The sequence below is a fragment of the Sus scrofa genome, chromosome 3 (genome assembly GCF_054392235.1).
Source record: "Sus scrofa isolate SSC_HxYL_T2T_F1_AM1 chromosome 3, Sscrofa_HxYL_maternal_Yorkshire_Landrace_v2.0, whole genome shotgun sequence".
Lineage (NCBI taxonomy): Eukaryota > Metazoa > Chordata > Mammalia > Artiodactyla > Suidae > Sus > Sus scrofa.
Genome location: NC_139385.1, coordinates 58,806,049 through 58,824,790, shown reverse-complemented (window position 1 = coordinate 58,824,790; position 18,742 = coordinate 58,806,049). Strand labels below are relative to the sequence as shown.

The 18,742-nt window shown below is 45.0% G+C and overlaps 1 protein-coding gene across 4 annotated transcripts; it reads left to right on the top strand.

Annotated features, from left to right (window-relative positions):
- Nucleotides 1-14,373: 14,373 nt before the first annotated feature.
- On the top strand, nt 14,374-17,417 carry ITPRIPL1 (ITPRIP like 1). Of its 4 annotated transcripts, XM_085018485.1 has the most exons (4): nt 14,374-14,610; nt 14,780-14,882; nt 15,708-15,948; nt 16,073-17,417. In XM_085018485.1, the coding sequence occupies exon 4, from the start codon at nt 16,088-16,090 to the stop codon at nt 17,360-17,362; it is 1,275 nt and encodes a 424-aa protein (XP_084874611.1). In that variant the 5' UTR covers nt 14,374-14,610; nt 14,780-14,882; nt 15,708-15,948; nt 16,073-16,087; the 3' UTR covers nt 17,363-17,417. The 4 variants fall into 4 exon arrangements, with proteins under 4 accessions (XP_084874611.1, XP_084874612.1, XP_020942754.2 ...); XM_085018486.1 differs by lacking the exon at nt 14,780-14,882; XM_021087095.2 differs by having other exon boundaries at nt 15,708-17,417.
- Nucleotides 17,418-18,742: the final 1,325 nt, after the last annotated feature.

The window sequence follows — 18,742 nt, the reverse complement described above, 5'->3', positions numbered from 1 at the left end:
CATTTTTAGGTATTTTTTAATGTTTTTTTCCAAAGGCTTAATTTCGGAAATGCATAAATGGCTGACAATCTATGAAAGAACTCCTAAAAACTTTGGGAAAAGTGTTAATGAATCACTAGAAGAAAAAGTAAATAGATCACAATATGGAAAGAAAACTAGGTGATGATGAAGAACAGAACATCTATAGAGAGAAGTACATTATCAGCAAACTAAAAGCAATATGGATAAACAAATGGGAAATATGTGTGAAGAGGTGAGATCCCCACTGAGAACTTTAAGCCTGTTCTCCTACCTCTCATTGTATCTGGTCCAAACATACCTTCATAGTTACAAAAAATGCTCAAATATTTTTTGAATGAATGAGCAATTCATTATGACAAATTTTGGATAGAATCCCCTTATATTTCATAAATCTCTCTTTAACCATTAGCATCTATTTGTGCTGCACCCGAGAGGAGAGAGACTTGTTGGGTTTTCTTTTTGTTTGTTTGTTAGTTTGTTTAGGGCTACACTCATGGCACATGGAGGTTCCCAGGCTGGGGGTTGAATCGGAGCTACAGCTGCCAGCCTATACCACAGCTGCAGCAATGCCAGATCTGAGCCATGTCTGTGACCTACACCATAGCTCACTGCAGTGCCAGATTCTTAACCCACTGAGCAAGGCCAGGGATCAAACCCACATCCTCATGGATCCTAGTGGAGTTCGTTAACTGCTGAGCCATGACTATCCACACAGGCCTTGATTGCACAGCAGGCTTTGAGAAATGTTTGTCACCAAAGCAAGATAAATTTTCCAGCTTGTGATAATGAGAAGTTGGTTTACTGGAAACCTTGCAGTTTTGGGGAAAAAAAAATGATTTTTTGAAATCTCTGGTTGAGAAAAATGGCTTCTCACATAGATTATTTATCACAGTTATTGTGCCTTGGTTACTCTGATCTACCACATATAGCCCCCAACTCAAATATTTTATTTAAGATCTAAATATTTATTTGCTTATTTAATTCTTGGCCACAGACTCAATCTTTGCATCACCTTGGTCAGAATTCTGTGTGGATCCTAGACCTGCTTTATGTAAATTATTTCCAACTTCCAAACAGTACAAAAAGTACATTCCGTCCCCACCCAAACACTCTTATTCTTCATGGGTAGAACACTTTGTGTCATTCCTTCAGCCCTGTATCATTCATTCATCCCATTCATTCAAAAACACTTAGCTCTTGGAGTTCCTGCTGTGGTGCAGTGGGATCTGCAGCAGCGTCTTGGAAGTGCTGGGACACAGGTTCAATCCTTGCCCTGCAGAGTGGGTTAAGGATCCGGCCTTGTGGCAGCCGTAGTTTAGATTACAGGTACTGCCCAGATTTGATCCCTGGTGAGAGAATTCCATATGCCTCTGGGCAGCCAAAAAAAAAAACAAAACAACAAAAAACAAAAAAACCCCAAAACACTTAGCTCTTTCACAATAAAAGTTGAACTAAGTCTAATTTTAGTCTTTGCCCTTAAGGGTCTCAGAACTTCTTTGGAAGAAACAATAGATAACCAACAAATGAAAGGGCAAGTTTATGAGGTAAGTGCCATATTTTGTAATGTGAACACAGATGACAGATATCAACAGCCAAGAAGGGTGGGTGACTAATCTTTGAGCAAGGTGCTTTAAATATATGGAGTCATACAATCTGCACAACAACCTTAAAAGGAAAGAGCTTTTATTTTTGTGTTTATTAGATGAGAAAGCTGAGGCGTGCGGAGGTTTGGAACTTTCCCGGCCCCAGTGAGAGGCTCTGAGACCTGATCCCAGGTGCTCCTTCTTTAGCCACACCAACCTGCGTCCAAGAGGAGAGGAGGGATATGCCCCTCCTGGCAAGGTCCGGATCCCCCGCCCCCTTGGCAAGGAGCGGACTTTAGGGGAGTGGGAAAGATCGCATCCATAGGAGGGCTCTCACTCTTCCCGCCACTTCTTTCCTCCGCAGGTCTTCCGTTGACCTGGGTTTGAGGCCTGAAACTCTTCATTTCCAGATCTAGCCTATGAGTCTTCTTTGGGGGCGTAGGTCCCTCGGAGGAAGAACTCTTCCGGTTTGCGGCTGCTGCCTGGTGGGAAAGCACGCCTTCCTTTTTATCCTGAAATGAAATTTGTCGTTGGTTGAAACGATCGTCACGGACAGCATTTAAACTACGCGCTAACTGCAACACCAGAACTGTAAGGAAAGTAATTTACAACACCGTGGTGGCTGATCGCGCCCCCTTCCCCCAAAGGCTCAGGGGCGCGCGGCGCGGCCAGGGGCCGGCATTCCTGGGAAAGTCCGCAAGCGGTCAAAAAAGTGCTCTGCTTGTGCGCGCAACGCAGGGAGGTGCTGGCTCAGAGCCTCATTTAGAGGCTCTCCGCTTTAGGGAAAGTCGCGAGCCTCTCGAAACCCTGTGCCGCCGGCATTGTGAGACCCCAAATTTGCCCGCGGTGACCAATGTGTCCCCAAGGAGCGACCCGGCTGGGAGCACGGAGATGCGGGGGAAGCGCTTGGGAGGGAGGGGCTGCGGGGACAATTGTCTGCGACGAGCGAAAGCAGGGCGCTCATGGAGTCCCTAAATCTGACGAGAAGAGGAAGCCAAGTCTTGGGACGCCGTTTGTTTTAGAAAACGCATTTTGGGGAGTTCCCCTCTTGGCTCAGTGGTTAACTAACCGACTAGCATCCATGAGGACGAGGGTTTGATTCCTGGCCCGCTCAGTGGGTTAAGGATCCGGCGTTGTCGTGCTGTGGTGTAGGCCGGCAGCTCAGATTTGACCCCTAGCCTGGGAACCTCCATGTGCCCTGGATGCGGCCTAAAAAGACAAAAAAGGAAAAGAAAATGCTTTGTGAACTCTGTTCGAATAAGACACACCATATCTTTGGTCACACAGCCCTACATATTTATAATCTAGGCACTCATTGTGTGATGTTATTTTCATATTGTGAAAATAGTACCTGCTCATTGTTTAAAAACAGTTGAAAAAAGGCATAGAAAGAGGTAAAAGTCACCTGTAATCACTCTCTCCACCTGATAAACATGTTGGAATCCACCCTTTGTGGATTGTATTAATGTACACACAGCACCTAACACAATGGTATTAAACTATTGCATGCTTTTGTAATCTCCCCTCCTTAATATATTATGGTCTATTTTCCATGTTAATGTAGATTTACATTACATTTTTTGTATATACAGTATATTTCTATGTTTTTACAGGTGTATTGTGTAATGACCAAAACGTGAGTGTATGATTTATATAATGATTTGATTGCTTTGGGAAACTTATTGAAAATACATGGGTGCACCACAAGACTTTTACAAAAACTTTATAGTTTGTGTATCATTTAAAAATATATTGGAGTTCCTGTTGTAGTTCATCTGTTAATGAACCCAATTAGCATCCATGAGGAGGTGCGATCGATCCCTGGCCTCCTCAGTGGGTTAAGGATCCAGCGTTGTCCTGGGCTGTGATGTAGGTTGAAGACATGGCTTGGATCCTGCGTTGCCATGGTTGTGCTGTAGGCCGGGGGCTACAGCTCCGATTCAGCCCCTAGCCTGGGAACCTCCATATGCTACAGGTGGGGCCCTAAAGAGACAAAAAGACACACACACACTATATATGTGTATATATATATATACACACACACATACATATATATATAATATATTCACTGACCTATGATTCAGCTTATTCCAATGATCATAACTATTTTTTCCACACCTAATCTGCCACTCTAACAGTGGGAGCTGTGTGGACTCTGCACCTTTTCTAACATCACCTGAGACATTTTATAATGCCTCCCTTACTTTCTTTTTTTTTTCTTTTTACTACCACACCTGTGGCATATGGAAATTTCCAGACTAGGGGTCGAATTAAAGCTCCAGTTGCCAGCCTATGCCACAGCCACAGCAGATACACATCTGTGACCTACACCAAAGCTTGCTGCAGTGGAGGCTCAGTAACCCATTGAGTGAGGCCAGGGATCAACCACATCCCCACAGATGCTATTATCAGGTTCTTACGCCGCTGAGTCCCAACAGGACCTCCTCCCTCACTTTCAAAGGTCAGCAGGATGTTCTAGGCTTATAGCAAATTGACCTGGCACCCTCTGAGGAATTGTGATTCTTTTTAGAGGAGAATAGCAGCACTGTGGGCCCAAATCCGTTTTAAGAATGTGGATTCAAATGTGTTTGTGTAACAGAGCAAGTGGGCTTGTTTGCCTGCTGCTGAAGGAAAGACCAAATACTGAGGCAACAGTATTTTGCAGAAAGAAAAAGCCTTTTTTTTCCAGGGAGACAGGAGGCAAAGCTCAGCTCTGTCTCTCCTGTTGCTGTTGAGTGGGATGTTTATTCTGAAAGTGGGTAGTTATAAAGGAGGGTGCTCTGAAATGATTGGTGGAGAGTAAGTTTAACTTTCAATATATGTTTCAGTGTTGTGCAGATGCAATTGTTCGTCTTGAATCTTCATGTGTTGCATGTGCAATTTTGGGGGAGCAGTTAGATGTAATACACGGGGGATTTTTGACCTGTGACAGCCAAAGTTAATTATCAGTCATTCTAGTCCCTCAAATGCACCTGCAGGATGCTCAGTCTTCAGCAAGTTGTTTGCAAATCTGCAGTTTCTCTGGTTCTCTGCAAAGCCACCTTGGTGTTCTTGGTATTTCATTTTCTTGGTGTTCTTTTTTTTCTTTTTTTTCTTTTTGTCTTTTTAGGGCCGCACCCGTGGTTTATGGAGGTTCCCAGGCTAGCGGTCTAATCAAAGCAGTAGCCACTGGCCTACACCATAGCCATGGCAACGCAGGATCCAAGCTGTGTCTGTGACCTACACCACAGCTCACGGCAACGCCAGATCCTTAACCCACTGATCGAGGCCAGGGATCGAACCTGCAACCTCATAGTTCCTAGTTGGATTCTTTTCCACTGTGCCACAATGGGAACTCCTAGACCACCTCTTCTTATCAGACGTTCTCTCCATGTAGCTACCTCCCTCTCCAAGTTCTAGTAACAAATCATTCCCTCCTCTGAACCCTTACCCAGAGGTGGGCTGGCTCCAGGAACAATAGCCATTCCCTGTAGTTTTCTTCAAACCCTGAAATCTTTTTGTCACTTTATTAAGTTCTCAGTTACCCAGCATGAGTATGCCATCAAATCCTGCTGGGGAATCCTGATACTACAGAGTTAAAGGTGATTTTTAAAAAACTGATGTTTTAGGAGTTCCTGTTATGGCTCAGCAAATTAAGAACCTGACTAGTATCCATCAGGATTCAGGTTTTTTTTTTTTTTTTCCTTTTCTGGGCCATACTCTCCATATGGAGGTTCCCAGGCTAGGAGTTGGAGCTGCAGGTGCCAGCCTCCACCACAACCACAGCAACGCCAAATCTGAGTCTCGTCTGCGACCTATACCACAATTCATGGCAATACCAGATTCTTAACCCAATGAATGAGGCCAGGGATCAAACCCGCAACCTCATGGTTCCTAGTCAGATTCGTTTCCCTTGCAGCACAACAGGTCCTCCAAGATTCAGGTTTGATCCCTGCCTTGGTCAGTGGGCTAAGGATCCGACGCTGTTTGCTATGGTGTAGGTTACAGATGTGGCTCGGATCTGCATTGCTGTGGCCATGGCGTAGGCTGGCAGCTGTAGCTCGGATTCGATCCCTAGCCTGGGAAGCTCCATATGCCCTGGATGCAGCCCTAAAAATTAATTAATTAGTAAAATTAAAAAATTTATTTTTGTGTGCACATTTTGATGCTTAAAAGCAAAGGTCAGTTAACTTTTTCTGTTAATGGCCAGATAGTAAATGTTCTAATGTTGCTGACCAGAGGCAAAATGGAGGATATTATGTAAGTGCTTACATAAAAAGAGAGAAGATAGGAGTTGCCACTGTGGTGTAGAGGATTAATGGTACGGCTTGTCTCTATGGAGGCATTGGTTTGACCCATGGCCTGGGAACTTCCATATGCTATATGTGTGGTCATTAAAAAAAAAAGGTTAAGAAAAATAAAAGAGGAAAAGAGAGAAAATAAATTTCCATGAAATGTTTGACAAAATTCAAAATATAATGGTAATAATTGAGTGCATTTTTTGTAATATGGGCCTACTAATGGAAGAATGGAATTAAAAAAATAATTTGTCACTTTTTTGGGGCTCAAAGTTAGTGTTTCCTATCATCCAAACTGACTGAAGACTTTATCTGTTAGTGCTGATGTGTAGTAAGATATTACATATTTCTTCTTTTTTTGTTTGAGGTATAATTGGTGTACAATATTATATAAGTTTCAGATGTACAACAGAGTGATTCACAGTTTTAAAGGTTATATTCCATTTATAGTTATTGTAAAATATTAGCTATATTCCCTGTGTTGTACAATAACATAGTGCTTCTTTGAAAATATTTTTCGATACAGATGGTTACTGCCAAATATTGATATATTAATCCACAAGCATACAATTTTAATTGAGCATATCCATTCTTATATAATAACATTCTTCTCTTGATATTTGCCTTTTAGTATGTCATTACATGGCAGATTAATCACTTCTAATTAGAGATTATGTAGAAGAGCCTCAGTTGCAAAGTCAAATGGATTTGGAAATATGGGACTGCTCTTCCTACTTGCACTGAGGTCTGACAAATTCTGCTGGAACTGTAGAACTTAGAAAGTAGATGTGCTGCAAATTTATGTGGGAATGGATGTCTTGCTTCTTGTTTTATCTTTGGTAGTATAGGAAGTGTATTGAGAAGCTTGGTATTACTTGTGATGAAAAGTTTGTTTAAATGATTTCATCACAGAATAAATTTCACATCAAAATACCATTTTTGCCTTGTAATTTTAGGATCAAGTCTGCAACAAAAACTAATTTCTCAAGTCACTTGGTGTTTGAGCATAGTAGTTGAGGACAGTTTTTCACATAGAAAAAAAAATTCTTTGGCAGTGCCTGAGTCATGCAAAAGTTCCCAGGCCAGAAATGGAACCTGTGCCACAACAGTAACTTGAGCCACAGCAGTGTCAGTGCCAGATCCTTAACCAACTGAGCTGCCAGGGAACTCCTTCAAATAGAAAAATTTTAATCTTAGCCCCAAGATCAAAAAGATTGCACACTGATGTGTGGTAGGGTGTATTAGGATATTCAGCTTCTATTTCTAGTGAAATTTTGCAGAACTGATGATTTTTAAGTGCATGAGAGTGAACAAAGTTCACCATTGACACTGTTGGTTCAGTAATACAAGATGGAGTCAAATATTTTCCATAAAGTATCTGCTGATGAATAATATGATGAATAATAGGGAATATGATGGTTATAAGCTTTTCTTTTTTCCCTTTTTTACAGCCACACTTGTGGCATAAGGAAATTCCCAGTCTAGGGTTTGAATTGGAGCTGCAGCTGCCAGCCTATGCCACAGCCACAGCAATGTGGGATCTGAGCCACATCTGTGACCTACAGCCCAACTTGAGGCAACGCAGGATCCATAAACCATAGAGCGAGGCCAGGGATGGAACTCTCATCCTCAAAGAACACTTTGTCTGGTTCTTAACCCCTTGAGCCCCAACACGAACTCCAAAAGTTATTTTTTATTTTTTGGCCACCCCAGGTCATATGGAGTTCCCCAGGCTATCAAATACCAGCTGCAGTTTTGACCTGCACTGCAGCTGGGCAACACCGGATCCTTTAGCCCACTGTGCTGGGCTAGGGATAGAACCTGTATCCTGGCGCTGCAGAGATGATGCTGATCCCATTGTGCCACAGTGAGATATAAGCTTTAAACACTTTATATTTTCACAAAGTTTGTAAATCTGTCCAAGACTTTTTCTGCTCCATGTACGTATATTTTTTGAGGGGCCTACTCCCATGGAATATGGAAACTCCCGGGCCAGGGAATGAACTGAGCTGCTCCAGTGACAATGCCAGAGCCTTAACCCGCTACATCATAAGGGAACTCTCCATGTATATTTTTACACCACTAAATGTGACACATATGAGCAGATTCCACTTCAGGTTATACTGAATTAGTATTTTCTCAACTATAAAATATTCTTGCCTATAGTTGTTCTATGAAGAGTCTTCAGAGTCTAATTCTTCATTTTTAAAATTTATTTAAAAATTTTTTATTATAGTTGATTTACAATATTCTGCCAATTTCTGCTGTACAGCAAAGTGACCTAGTCATACATACGCACACGTGTGCACACACACACACACACACACACACACACACTTTCCTTTTCTCATATTATTTTCCATCATGTTCTAGCCCAAGAGATTGGATATAATTCTTCAGGAACTGCAAACTCTTCTTTTCCTTCTCAGATAAACAGCAACAACTGAGCAGTATTAGTCACATTTATAGATTCATCAAGCCAAGGAAAACCCTCAAAATCATTTGCTTTGTTTTTATTTTTTATTTTTATTTTTGGTCTTTTTTTGGTATTTTCCTAGGGCCACACTTGCGGCATATGGAGGTTCCCAGGCTAGGGGTTTAATCAGAGCTGCAGCTGTAGGCCTGTGCCAGAGCCACTGCAACGTGGGATCCAAGCCGAGTCTGTGACCTACACCACAGGTCACGGCAACACCAGATCCTTAACCCACTGAGCGAGGCCAGGGATCGAACCCGAAACCTCATGGTTCCTAGTCAGATTCGTTAACCACTGAGCCACGACGGGAACTCCTGTTTTTAAATTGATTATTGATATTTCTCCCAATGTTCTCAAGTCTTTGAGCAACTGTTCTCACCAAAAGGCTAATAGTCTTCAACAAATTTTAGGTTTTGCAGGTCAGGAGGCAGAATCGAGTAATTATGTAGGTAATTACTTTCTGTGTATTTTTTAATGATGAAAATTTATTTATTTTAGGGTAAAACTACCATATTTGTTAGAATGAGTGACCATTGCTACAGTTTACTCATGTCATTTGTGTATAGACAGCAATTAGTATGAATGATAAGGTGTCCAAATGACTTGGTTTCCAACTAATCCTGCTGATTAAGCCAACAGTCTTTCACATGTTGAAGAAAAATCACTAGAAAACAGGCCAAGAAACATCTACTGCTAAAGGGCTTTTTGTTGATTTAAATGTGACCATTATATGGATTAGTAGTTCTGCAGCTTGGAGTCTCTAATTTGATATAGCAACCAACTTCATTTCTGTGCGAACCATGAATTAGCAAATGTCTTCTAACCTGACAATCACTTTTAAAACAAACCCTTTGTTGGAGTTCTCACTGTGGCACAACGGGATTGGCAGTGTCTTGGGAGGCTTGGAACTCAGGTTTGATACCTGGCAGTGGGTATCAAAGTATCTGGCATTGAATCACTGCATAGGAGAGAGGATTAAGATGGCGGAATAGAGGACTGGAGCTCATCTTCTCTCCTAAAAACAACAAAATTCACAACTAAAAGCTGAGCAATCTCCACCCAAATGGACCGGAAACCTTAAAAAAGATACCCTACTCCAGAAGAAAAAGAGGAGGCCACATCAAGAGGTAGGAGGGGCGATTTCGTGATGTAAACAACCCCATACCTCCCTGGGTGGGAAGCTCCACAGACTGAAAACTAACTGGTTCACAGAGACTCACCTACAGGAGTGAGAGTTCTGAGCCCCACATCAAACCCTCACGAGCAGGGACCTGGCACTGGGGGGAAGATCCCCTGGAGCATCTGGCATTGAAGGCCAGTGGGGCTTGTGCGCAGGAGCTCCACAGGACTGGGGGAAACAGAGACCCCATTCTTAAAAGGCGCACACAGACTTTCAAGTGCACTGGATTCCAGAGCAGAGCGAGGTCTCCATAGGAATCTGGGTCAAACCTGATTGCAGTTCTTGGAGGACATCCTGGGAAAACAGGAGTGAATGTGGCTTGTTGTGAGGGAAGGACATTGAAGGCAACGCTCTCTGGAATATTCAGCAGCATGCCTTTCTCTGGAGGTGGCCATTTTGGGAAAACCGGCCCTACCCATCAGTCAGCAATGAGAAGCCCCAAGGCAAACAACAATCCAGGTGGGATCACAGCCCCGCCCCTCAGTAAACAGGCTACCTAAAGACCCCTCAGGCACACAGCTGCCTCTATCCCATCCAGAGACTAAGCCCCACCCACCAGAGGGATTAGAATCGGCTCCACCTACCAGTGGGCAGGCATCAGCCCCTCCCATCAGCCCCTCCCCTCCCTTCCATCAGGAAGCCTACAGCAAGCCCCCATACAGACTTCAGCCACAAGGGGGGCAGACACCAGAAGTAAGAGAGGCTACAACTCTATTATCTGCCAAAAGATCACCACACCAAAAACCTATAAAAATGAAAAGACAGAGAACTATAACTCAGATGAGGGAGAAATGAAAAACCCCAGAAAATCAGCTAAGTGATGAGATTCTTAGCCTCCAGGAAAAAGACTTTAGATTGTTGATGCTGAAGATGATGCAAGACATTGGAAATAAACTGCAGGCAAAGATGGGTAACTTACAGGAAACACTGAGCAAAGAGATACAAGATGTAAAACTTAAACAAGAAGAGATGCAAGATACAATCACTGAAATAAAAAATTCACTAGAAGCAGCCAACAGCAAAATACAGGAGGCAGAAGAACAAATAAGCGAGTGGAGGACAGATTAGTGGAAATTACAGATGCACAACAGAAAAGAGAAAAAAGATTGAAAACAAATGAAGAGAGTCTCAGAGAACTCTGGGACAACGTTAAATGCACCAACATCTGTATCCTAGGGGTGCCAGGAGAAGAGAGAGAGAAGGGGACAGAAAAAATATTCCAAGAGATAATAGCCGAAAACTTCCCTAACATGGGAAAGGAACCACTCACTGAAATCCAGGAAGCACAAGTACCATATAAAATAAACCCAAGGAGGAATACACCGAGACACATATTAATCAAACTAACCAAATTAAAGACAAAGAGAAAATCTTGAAAGCAGCTAGGGAAAAGAAACAAGTAACATACAAGGGAACCCTGATAAGGTTATCGGCAGATTTTTCAGCTGAAACTCTGCAGGCCAGAAGGGAGTGGCATGATATACTTAATGTGATGAAAGGAAAAAACCTCCAACCAAGATTACTCTACCCAGCAAGGCTCTCATTTAGATTTGAAGGAGATATCAAAACCTTCACAGATAAGCAAAAGTTGAGAGAATTCAGCAATACTAAAGCAGCCTTGCAGCAAATACTAAAGGAACTTCTCTAGGCAGAAAAGAAAAGGAAGCAACAGGAAACAAAAATACCACAAATGACAAGGCTCACCATATATAGTAAAGGTATATACAGTAAAGATATGAAATCATCCATGCACAATTATACCACCAAAATCCAAAATCATGAGAAGAAGTGGGTACAAATGCAGAACACTGGAGATGAACTTGCAATTAAGAGAACAACAACCTAAAACAATCTCATATACATACAGACTCTTATATCAAACCAAAAATCCACAATTGACAAACAAGGAATCTCTGGAGAAGAAATATATCTCACAGTAAATAAGTGCATAATCCACCATGAAGGGGGTCATTTGAAATCATTCTTGGAATGCTGAAGTCTTCTTAGATCTGATTCTGATTTCCTCTCCGTCAAAGAATTTATGGTAATTATAATTAAATAATGCAACTGTACAATTAAATAATATAGTTCTACAATTGTATTATTAATAACCATTTCTCTCCATGGTACAATGTAAGGTCTATAATGTCTTCTTTATCACATCGCCTAGAATGGTGTAATGCCTATATTGAAGAATCAATAAGATGTAACAAATTGTGAGGACATATTTATATAGTTACACTGTCTTTTAACCAATTTATGCATTTTATATTTTACTTATTTTCAGAGGGTGTATTATTTTTGTTATTCTTACCAGTTGTTATTCTTTTTATTATGCTATATAAAATATTTAATGGTATATAAGGCTTTCTTCTTTATAAATTTTAGTTGCATAATATACACAATTTTATTTTATTTTTTTGTCTTTTTGCCATTTCTTGGGCTGCTCCTGCAGCATATGGAGGTTCTCAGGCTAGGGGTCTAATTGGAGCTGCAGCTGCCAGCCTACGCCAGAGCCACAGCAATGTGGGATCTGAGCTGCGTCTGCAACCTACACCACAGCTCATGGCAACGCTGGATCATTAACCCACTGAGCAAGGCCAGGGATCGAACCCGCAACCTCATGGTTCCTAGATGGATTCGTTAACCACTGCGCCATGATGGGAACTCCCACAATTTTAATATAATGCTAATTTTTAAAGAAAAATTGAAATGTAATAGATAATACTAAATAGTAAAGATGAAAGCCAAACAAAATGGGATAAAGCATAGAATAAATTTCCTATTTGTCTCAGCATATTTTCCATTCCACTTCTCCAGAGGGAGACACTTAATCTGTTTCTTAAGCTCCATGATATAATAATCTGTCTGAATGTAATTGTGTTTAAATATATGTATTTTATTCTGTAAAAAAATATTCTGTGATAATCTATGTGGGAAAAGAACGAGAAAGAGAATGGATGTGTGTACATGTATAACTGAATCTCTTTGTTGTATAGCAGAAATTATCACAACCTTGTAAATCAACTATACTTCAGTAAATTTTTTTAACAAATGAAAACAAAAACAAAAACAAAGTATCTGGCATTGCCACCCCTGTGGCTTAGGTTGCAACTGTGTTTTGGATCTGATCCCTGGCCTAGGAACTCCATGTGCCGCGGGGCAGCCAAAAAAGAGAAAAAACAAAAAACAAAAAACCCAAAAACCAAACCCTTTGTTGATTATGAATACACACCTTTACACTCATGGTTTTAACACATTGTTTTGCCCACTCTGAAATGTATTTTTCTTCTTTCTTTTCGTCATGTTAGTACCACACTTGTGGCATATGGAAGTTTCCCAGGCTAGGGGTCAAATCTGAACTGCAGCCCCCTGCTTACATCACAGCGCCAGCCACAGCAATGCCAGATCTGAGCCACATCTGCGACCTACACCGCAGATAACGGCAACTCCAGCCAGATCCTTAACCAGTGAGCAGGGCCAGGGATTGAACCTGCAACTCATGGATACTAGTCAGGTTCATTACCACTGAGCCACAACAGGAAAAATGTATTTTTCTCACCCCGACATTGTCATATCTTAAATTTTAACATAATAATTTCATTTTCACTGCTCGATTGCACTAATGCTTAGTCATAGTAGTATTAGCCTGTGGTCTATTTTTCATCCTACAAGTTTATAAAAAGTAACTTTGGAACTTCAGTTGTGTTAGCCAGAAGACAGTCTTTCCCCTTTCACAATAAAATAAGACCATATTTTTGGAAGTGCTGTCCAAGTTGTTTGATGGCCCACCCCCCTGTGCTGCCACTGGATAAGGAGGCATATTGATTGTCTTTCAGCAGGGCTTTAACTGTTAAATGATTACTTCCTTTTCTCCTTGGATAGGTGACACAGGATAGGAAGACTGAGGCTCTTTCTGAGATTCTAATGCTTATTTTCAAAAAAACAAAAACAAAAACTAAAAACAACCCACACGCAGGTTCTATCCCTGGGCTCGCTGAGTGGCTTAAGGATCCGGTGTTGCCTTGAGCTGTGGTGTAGGTCGCAGGGGCGGCTCGGATCTGGCGTTGCTGTGGCTGTGGCTGTGGCCGGCAGCAGCAGCTCATATTCACCCCTAGCCTGGGGAATATCCATATGCCGCAGGTGTGGCTTTAAAAAGACAAAACAAACAAACAACCCCCCCCCCACTCGATTGGCATTTCTTAGCAAATTATAAGCTTGCCCTTGTCCACCCTTTACAAATTCTCTTTTACACACCCGTTTCATCAACTAGGCTACTCTGTATATTTAGGATTCTTATTCCCATGTGGCTAATGAGTAGCGAGTAAGGCCCCAGAGTAGGTCTTTTGGGAGCTGTCTGGTCCTTTCAGGATAGGAGAAAGAGGCTGAGAAAAGACACCTGAGTCTGGGCGTCGGCTGGAGGTGAGGCACATTGAGGTTGCTGAAAACACACTTCATCTGCTGTACCGTTTTGTGCAGCGCCAGCACTAAGTAGGAAAGACGTCACCAGGATACTTTTTGGTTATGTCACCACCGTCCTCACTCTAAATTCCCATTAAGTACATTGAACCTAGCTAAGTGAAGCTCAGCCCCCTGAAGTGCCCCCTTGCGCCACCCTAGGGAGGCTGAGCGTCTGCTCTTGAGCGCCCGTGGGCAGCGGGTCTTTGGCCGCAGCCACACGGCAGGGTCTTGGAAGCCGAGGCAGCGGACAGGGGGCGCGCGCAGACGAAGAGGGTCACCCGGCCCCAGGGCGGGGCTCTCGCTGAGCGCTTGCTGGGCCGCGGGCATTTGGGTGGGCGGAGCTAGGCGGGGCTGGGCGGATCCTGGACGGCGGGAGCCGCTTGTCCCGCTGGGGCCCTCTGAGTCCCGCGCTGCACGGGTGGGGTCTCGGGGGCCCGCAGCACACAGACGATAGGACGCTGGGATAAACATGGTGTGCAACCCGGGAGAGGGGAGCGGGGCCACTCCCTCGGGCGGACCCGTCGAGGAATCCGGAGCCCCCACCGCGCCGGAAAGAAGGCGGGGGCTGTCAGGCCGCGCGGGCTCTTTAAGACCATGTTCCTGCTAACACAGACGGTGAGTAACCTGGCCCCAGGTCCCGGGAGAAACCCTGAATTGGCTTGGTCTAAATAGGCGGATGAGAGTTCAGGTCTGTGGGCGTGGAATTTGAGGAAGTTATGAAGGGGGGGGGGGGCGTCACATGGCTTTGAGCCAAAGCCCCCAGGTACCTTGTAAATTTTAACAGGGCTCCTGGAGAGGGCGGTGAGACTAAGCAAGCACAAGTTCCAAAGGGAGGAGAGTCCCCCACCTGGCTTCAGCGCCCCCTCGGCGTAGTCCTTCATATCCCGGTAAGCTCGTGAACAGGTGGGCTGAAGGCAGGAAGCTTCAGGCCTCTGTGGTGGGTGGGGAGGCAGAGGAACCGAGTGCTGTGGGCTCTCAGGAGGCCTTTGGCATCTGGTTCTTCACGAAGTTTCCTAGGCTGAGAGGAGGTGGAGCTGTGCCTGCCTTTGGGCCTGGCCCACGGATGGGGCATCTGGCAGCCCCCTGAGGACCTGAGAGAGCACAGCAGCAGCAGTGGAGAGGTGACAGGCCGCCCAATGCCTCCTTGGCTCCCACTGGGGGGTTGGCCCACTGGGCACAAGGAGGGGAAGAAGTTGAGTGCTCTGATGACACAGTGTGAGCAGAATGAGGCTTGTGAAGTCACAGAGGAAGAAGGATGCTGCAGCAGGCCCGGGGCCGACAGCCTGGCAAGAGGAAAGGTGTTACCCAGGCAGACTAGTGCTTTCTGCCCGTGGAAGGGAGCCTCTGGGATTGTCAAGGCACACCTGGTGCCCATGGTGGACTGATGAGTCGGGTGAGGCCACCCTAGCACAAGGGTTCCCCTCCCCATCCTACACAGGAATGAAAACAGTTCCATGTCCACATTCTGGAAGCCTAAATACCACCCACACCATGTGGAAGGAAAGCAGTAGAGAGACTGGGTAGCACATCCTGCTGCCCCCTTTTCCCCAAAGCTTCTCCTGGGCAGACCGACCACCCTTGCTCTGTCCAGTCCCAGCTCTGTGAGCTTTCTGTTCCTTCTGGGTAGCTGACTTCCAGGATTTGGGGTTCCAGGGCTCTGGGAATATGAGTCCCAAAGATCACTACTGACTCCCACCCTCCTACTTCTCCAGATGCAGAGGCCTCCATGGCTGTGATAAGCCTTCTGTTCTTGGCAGTGATGTATGTTGTTCACCACCCCTTGATGGTCAGTGACCGGATGGACCTGGACACACTAGCCAGAAGTCGGCAGCTGGAGAAGCGATTGGGCGAGGAGATGCGCCAGTTAGAGATAGAGTTTGAAGAGAGGAAGCGGGCAGCAGAGGAGAAGCAGAAGGCAGAGAATTTCTGGAGAGGAGACACATCCAGTGACCAGTTAGTGCTGGGGAAGAAAGACAGGGGGTGGCCATTCCAGACCGAGGGCCAGGAGGGGCCGCTGGGCTGGATGCTGGGAAACCTGTGGAACGCTGGCCTCTTTTGCTTTTTCCTCATCTTTGAGCTCCTGCGACAGAACATGCAGCATGAGCCGGCCTTTGATTCCAGTAGCGACGAGGAGGAGGAGGTCCGTGTCATGCCTGTCACCTCCTATAACTGGCTTACTGACTTCCCCTCGAGAGAGGCCCTGGAAGCCTTTTACAGATATCATGTCCAGAATGTCACCCGAGACCTGCCCTGCACTTGCGAGTTTGTGGAGAGCTTTGTGGACGACCTCATTGAGGCCTGCCGGGTGCTCAGCCGCCGAGAGGCTCACCCACAGCTAGAGGACTGCCTGGGCATCGGGGCTGCCTTTGAAAAATGGGGAACCCTCCATGAGACCCAGAAATTTGACATCCTGGTGCCCATTGTCCCCCCCCAGGGCACTATGTTTGTGCTGGAGATGAGGGATCCAGCCCTAGGTCGCCGCTGTGGCTGCGTGCTGGTGGAGTCAGAATGTGTGTGCAAGCGCGAGAAGCTTCTGGGGGATGTGCTGTGCCTGGTGCACCATCACAGGGACCACTCGGCCCTTGTGGGCAAGTGCAACAGCTCCATCAAGGCGGCGCTCTGCACGGGCTCCCACCTGGATGTGTGCAAGACCGTGCAGTGGTTCCGGAACATGGTGGGCAATGCCTGGGCCCTTGTAGCCCACAAGTATGACTTCAAGCTCAGCCTGCCGCCGTCCACCACCTCCTGCACGCTCAGGCTGGACTACCGCTCTGGCCGCATCCTTTCAATCCGCCTGGTCCTGGGGGTGCAACGGGAAGATACCTTGGTCTACCTGGTGAGTCAGGCCCCTGACCAGGAACAGCTCACCAGCGTGGACTGGCCTGAGTCCTTTGCAGCCTGTGAGCACCTGTTCTTGAAGCTGGTCGGGCGTTTTGCTCCAGAGAATACCTGTCACCTTAAGTGCCTCCAGATCATTTTGAGTCTCCGGGACCTTCAGAGTTTACCCAAGGGAGCATCCCGCCCCATCCTCACTTCTTACCACTTCAAAACTGCCCTCATGCACCTGTTGCTTCGGCTGCCCCTCACAGACTGGCAGCACAGTATGCTCTCCCAGCGGCTCCAGGACATCCTCTGGTTCTTGGGCCGAGGCCTCCAGCAGAGGTCTCTCCATCATTTCCTCATCGGTAACACCTTCCTGCCCCTGACCATCCCCATTCCTAAGACATTTCGGAATGCTGAGCCCATCAATCTCTTCCAGCACCTGGTGCTGAATCCCATGGCACATTCCCAGGCAGTAGAAGAGTTCCACAACCTTCTGACCCAGGTGAAAACTTTGCCCTGTGCCTCCTTGGCAGAGGCACATTAATGTACAGGCCATTAAAAAGGGGGAAAAGGTATTTCTGATTCCTCAGGCTGCAAAAGAGTTTATTCTTCAGACGTATCAGCGGTGTATGGGACTTTCACCTTGCCAGTGGGGGCTATGATCCATTAAGACACTTGGAGGAGTACAGGAAGTGGTCAGGAGGAGGGGTCCAGCCTGCAGGGCCTAGTCTAGGGTAGGTCTTCTGAGGTTTTCTTCTCTTACCTTTCATCATGACCCAAAGAGGACCCAGGGAAATGGATGTTATGGGAGGATCTTGCTGCTAAAGAGTTGAGATCCAGTGGGGGCCTGTACAGGTGTGCTTTGTAGAAACACTGGACGTGAAAGAACCAGGAGTACCTCCATTCCAGCTTAATTCCTTTTTTGTGAATGACTCCCAGCACACCTCTTGTAAACTGGCTTCCTTATTGAACTCTTAGCCTAATTCATGTCCAAGCTGGTAGCATTCTATTGTATTCCAAATACTGTGATGGCAGCTTCTTGTATTTTAGGATCTAATTTTTCAGACCTTCACTCTTTGAGTTTATAACCAAGATGCTTACTTTCCATTTTCTTAAGTACCCTTGTTTTCATATGATATGTAAAATATAATATAGCCATTTTATGCATTTGAAAAAAACTCCAATACTACCCCAAATAATTTATTAGCATTGATTCACAAACATTAAATCAACAGTGGCTTGTTCCATAACTGATATAATGTAATTAATATCGCCAGCATCTGATGACCTCCTCAGTGCCTGGAAGCAATTATAAAACCTTTTAGGAGGACAGTCCCTTGCAGGAGGGTACAGGGCTCTGAGATGAACAATTACTATTTCTGAGGGAGCCACTTATGTGTTGGGTGGAAAGAAAGCTAGGCTACCATATGTAATGCTTTTTCTCAGTCTGGTGAGGCCTCTGTAATCTCTTTACGAAGATAACAAAGGGATTATTTGAACTATGTTTGTGGTTTTGCAAAGTGGGGTCATCCAGGCCCATTGCTAGGGCTGGACAGGAAGGGACTGTGCAGCAGTTTAGCTAACAAAGTTGTGATTCTAGAGATATGACTGGTATATTTTCCCTTCTTTCAAAACCCTGGGCATCCTGGGGAGGAGTGTTAAGAAATACGACTATAGGAGTTCCCTGGTGGCTCAGCAGGTTAAGGATCTGGCATTGTCACTGCTATGGCTCAGGTTGCTGCTGTGGCACGGGTTCGATCCCAGACCCAGGGTCTCTTGTATTCCTTGGGCACAGCCAAAAAAAAAAAAAGGCAACAGAAATGTGATTCTAGTTGTGGGTGTGGTTGCTTTGGAAATACCAGTGCTGTTCCTACTCAGCACCGCTAGGAAGATCTTCAGGGGAGAACTTGGCCCCACATTTAAC

What these genes read in the sequence shown, in the direction of transcription:
- ITPRIPL1 (XM_085018487.1), top strand. Translation starts at nt 15,220, where the DNA reads ATGAGGCTTGTGAAGTCACAGAGGAAGAAGGATGCTGCAGCAGGCCCG. An exon ending in ATGGTGGACTGATGAGTCGG is followed by an intron (nt 15,389 to 15,707) that starts GTGAGGCCACCC and finishes CTACTTCTCCAG; the next exon opens with ATGCAGAGGCCTCCATGGCT.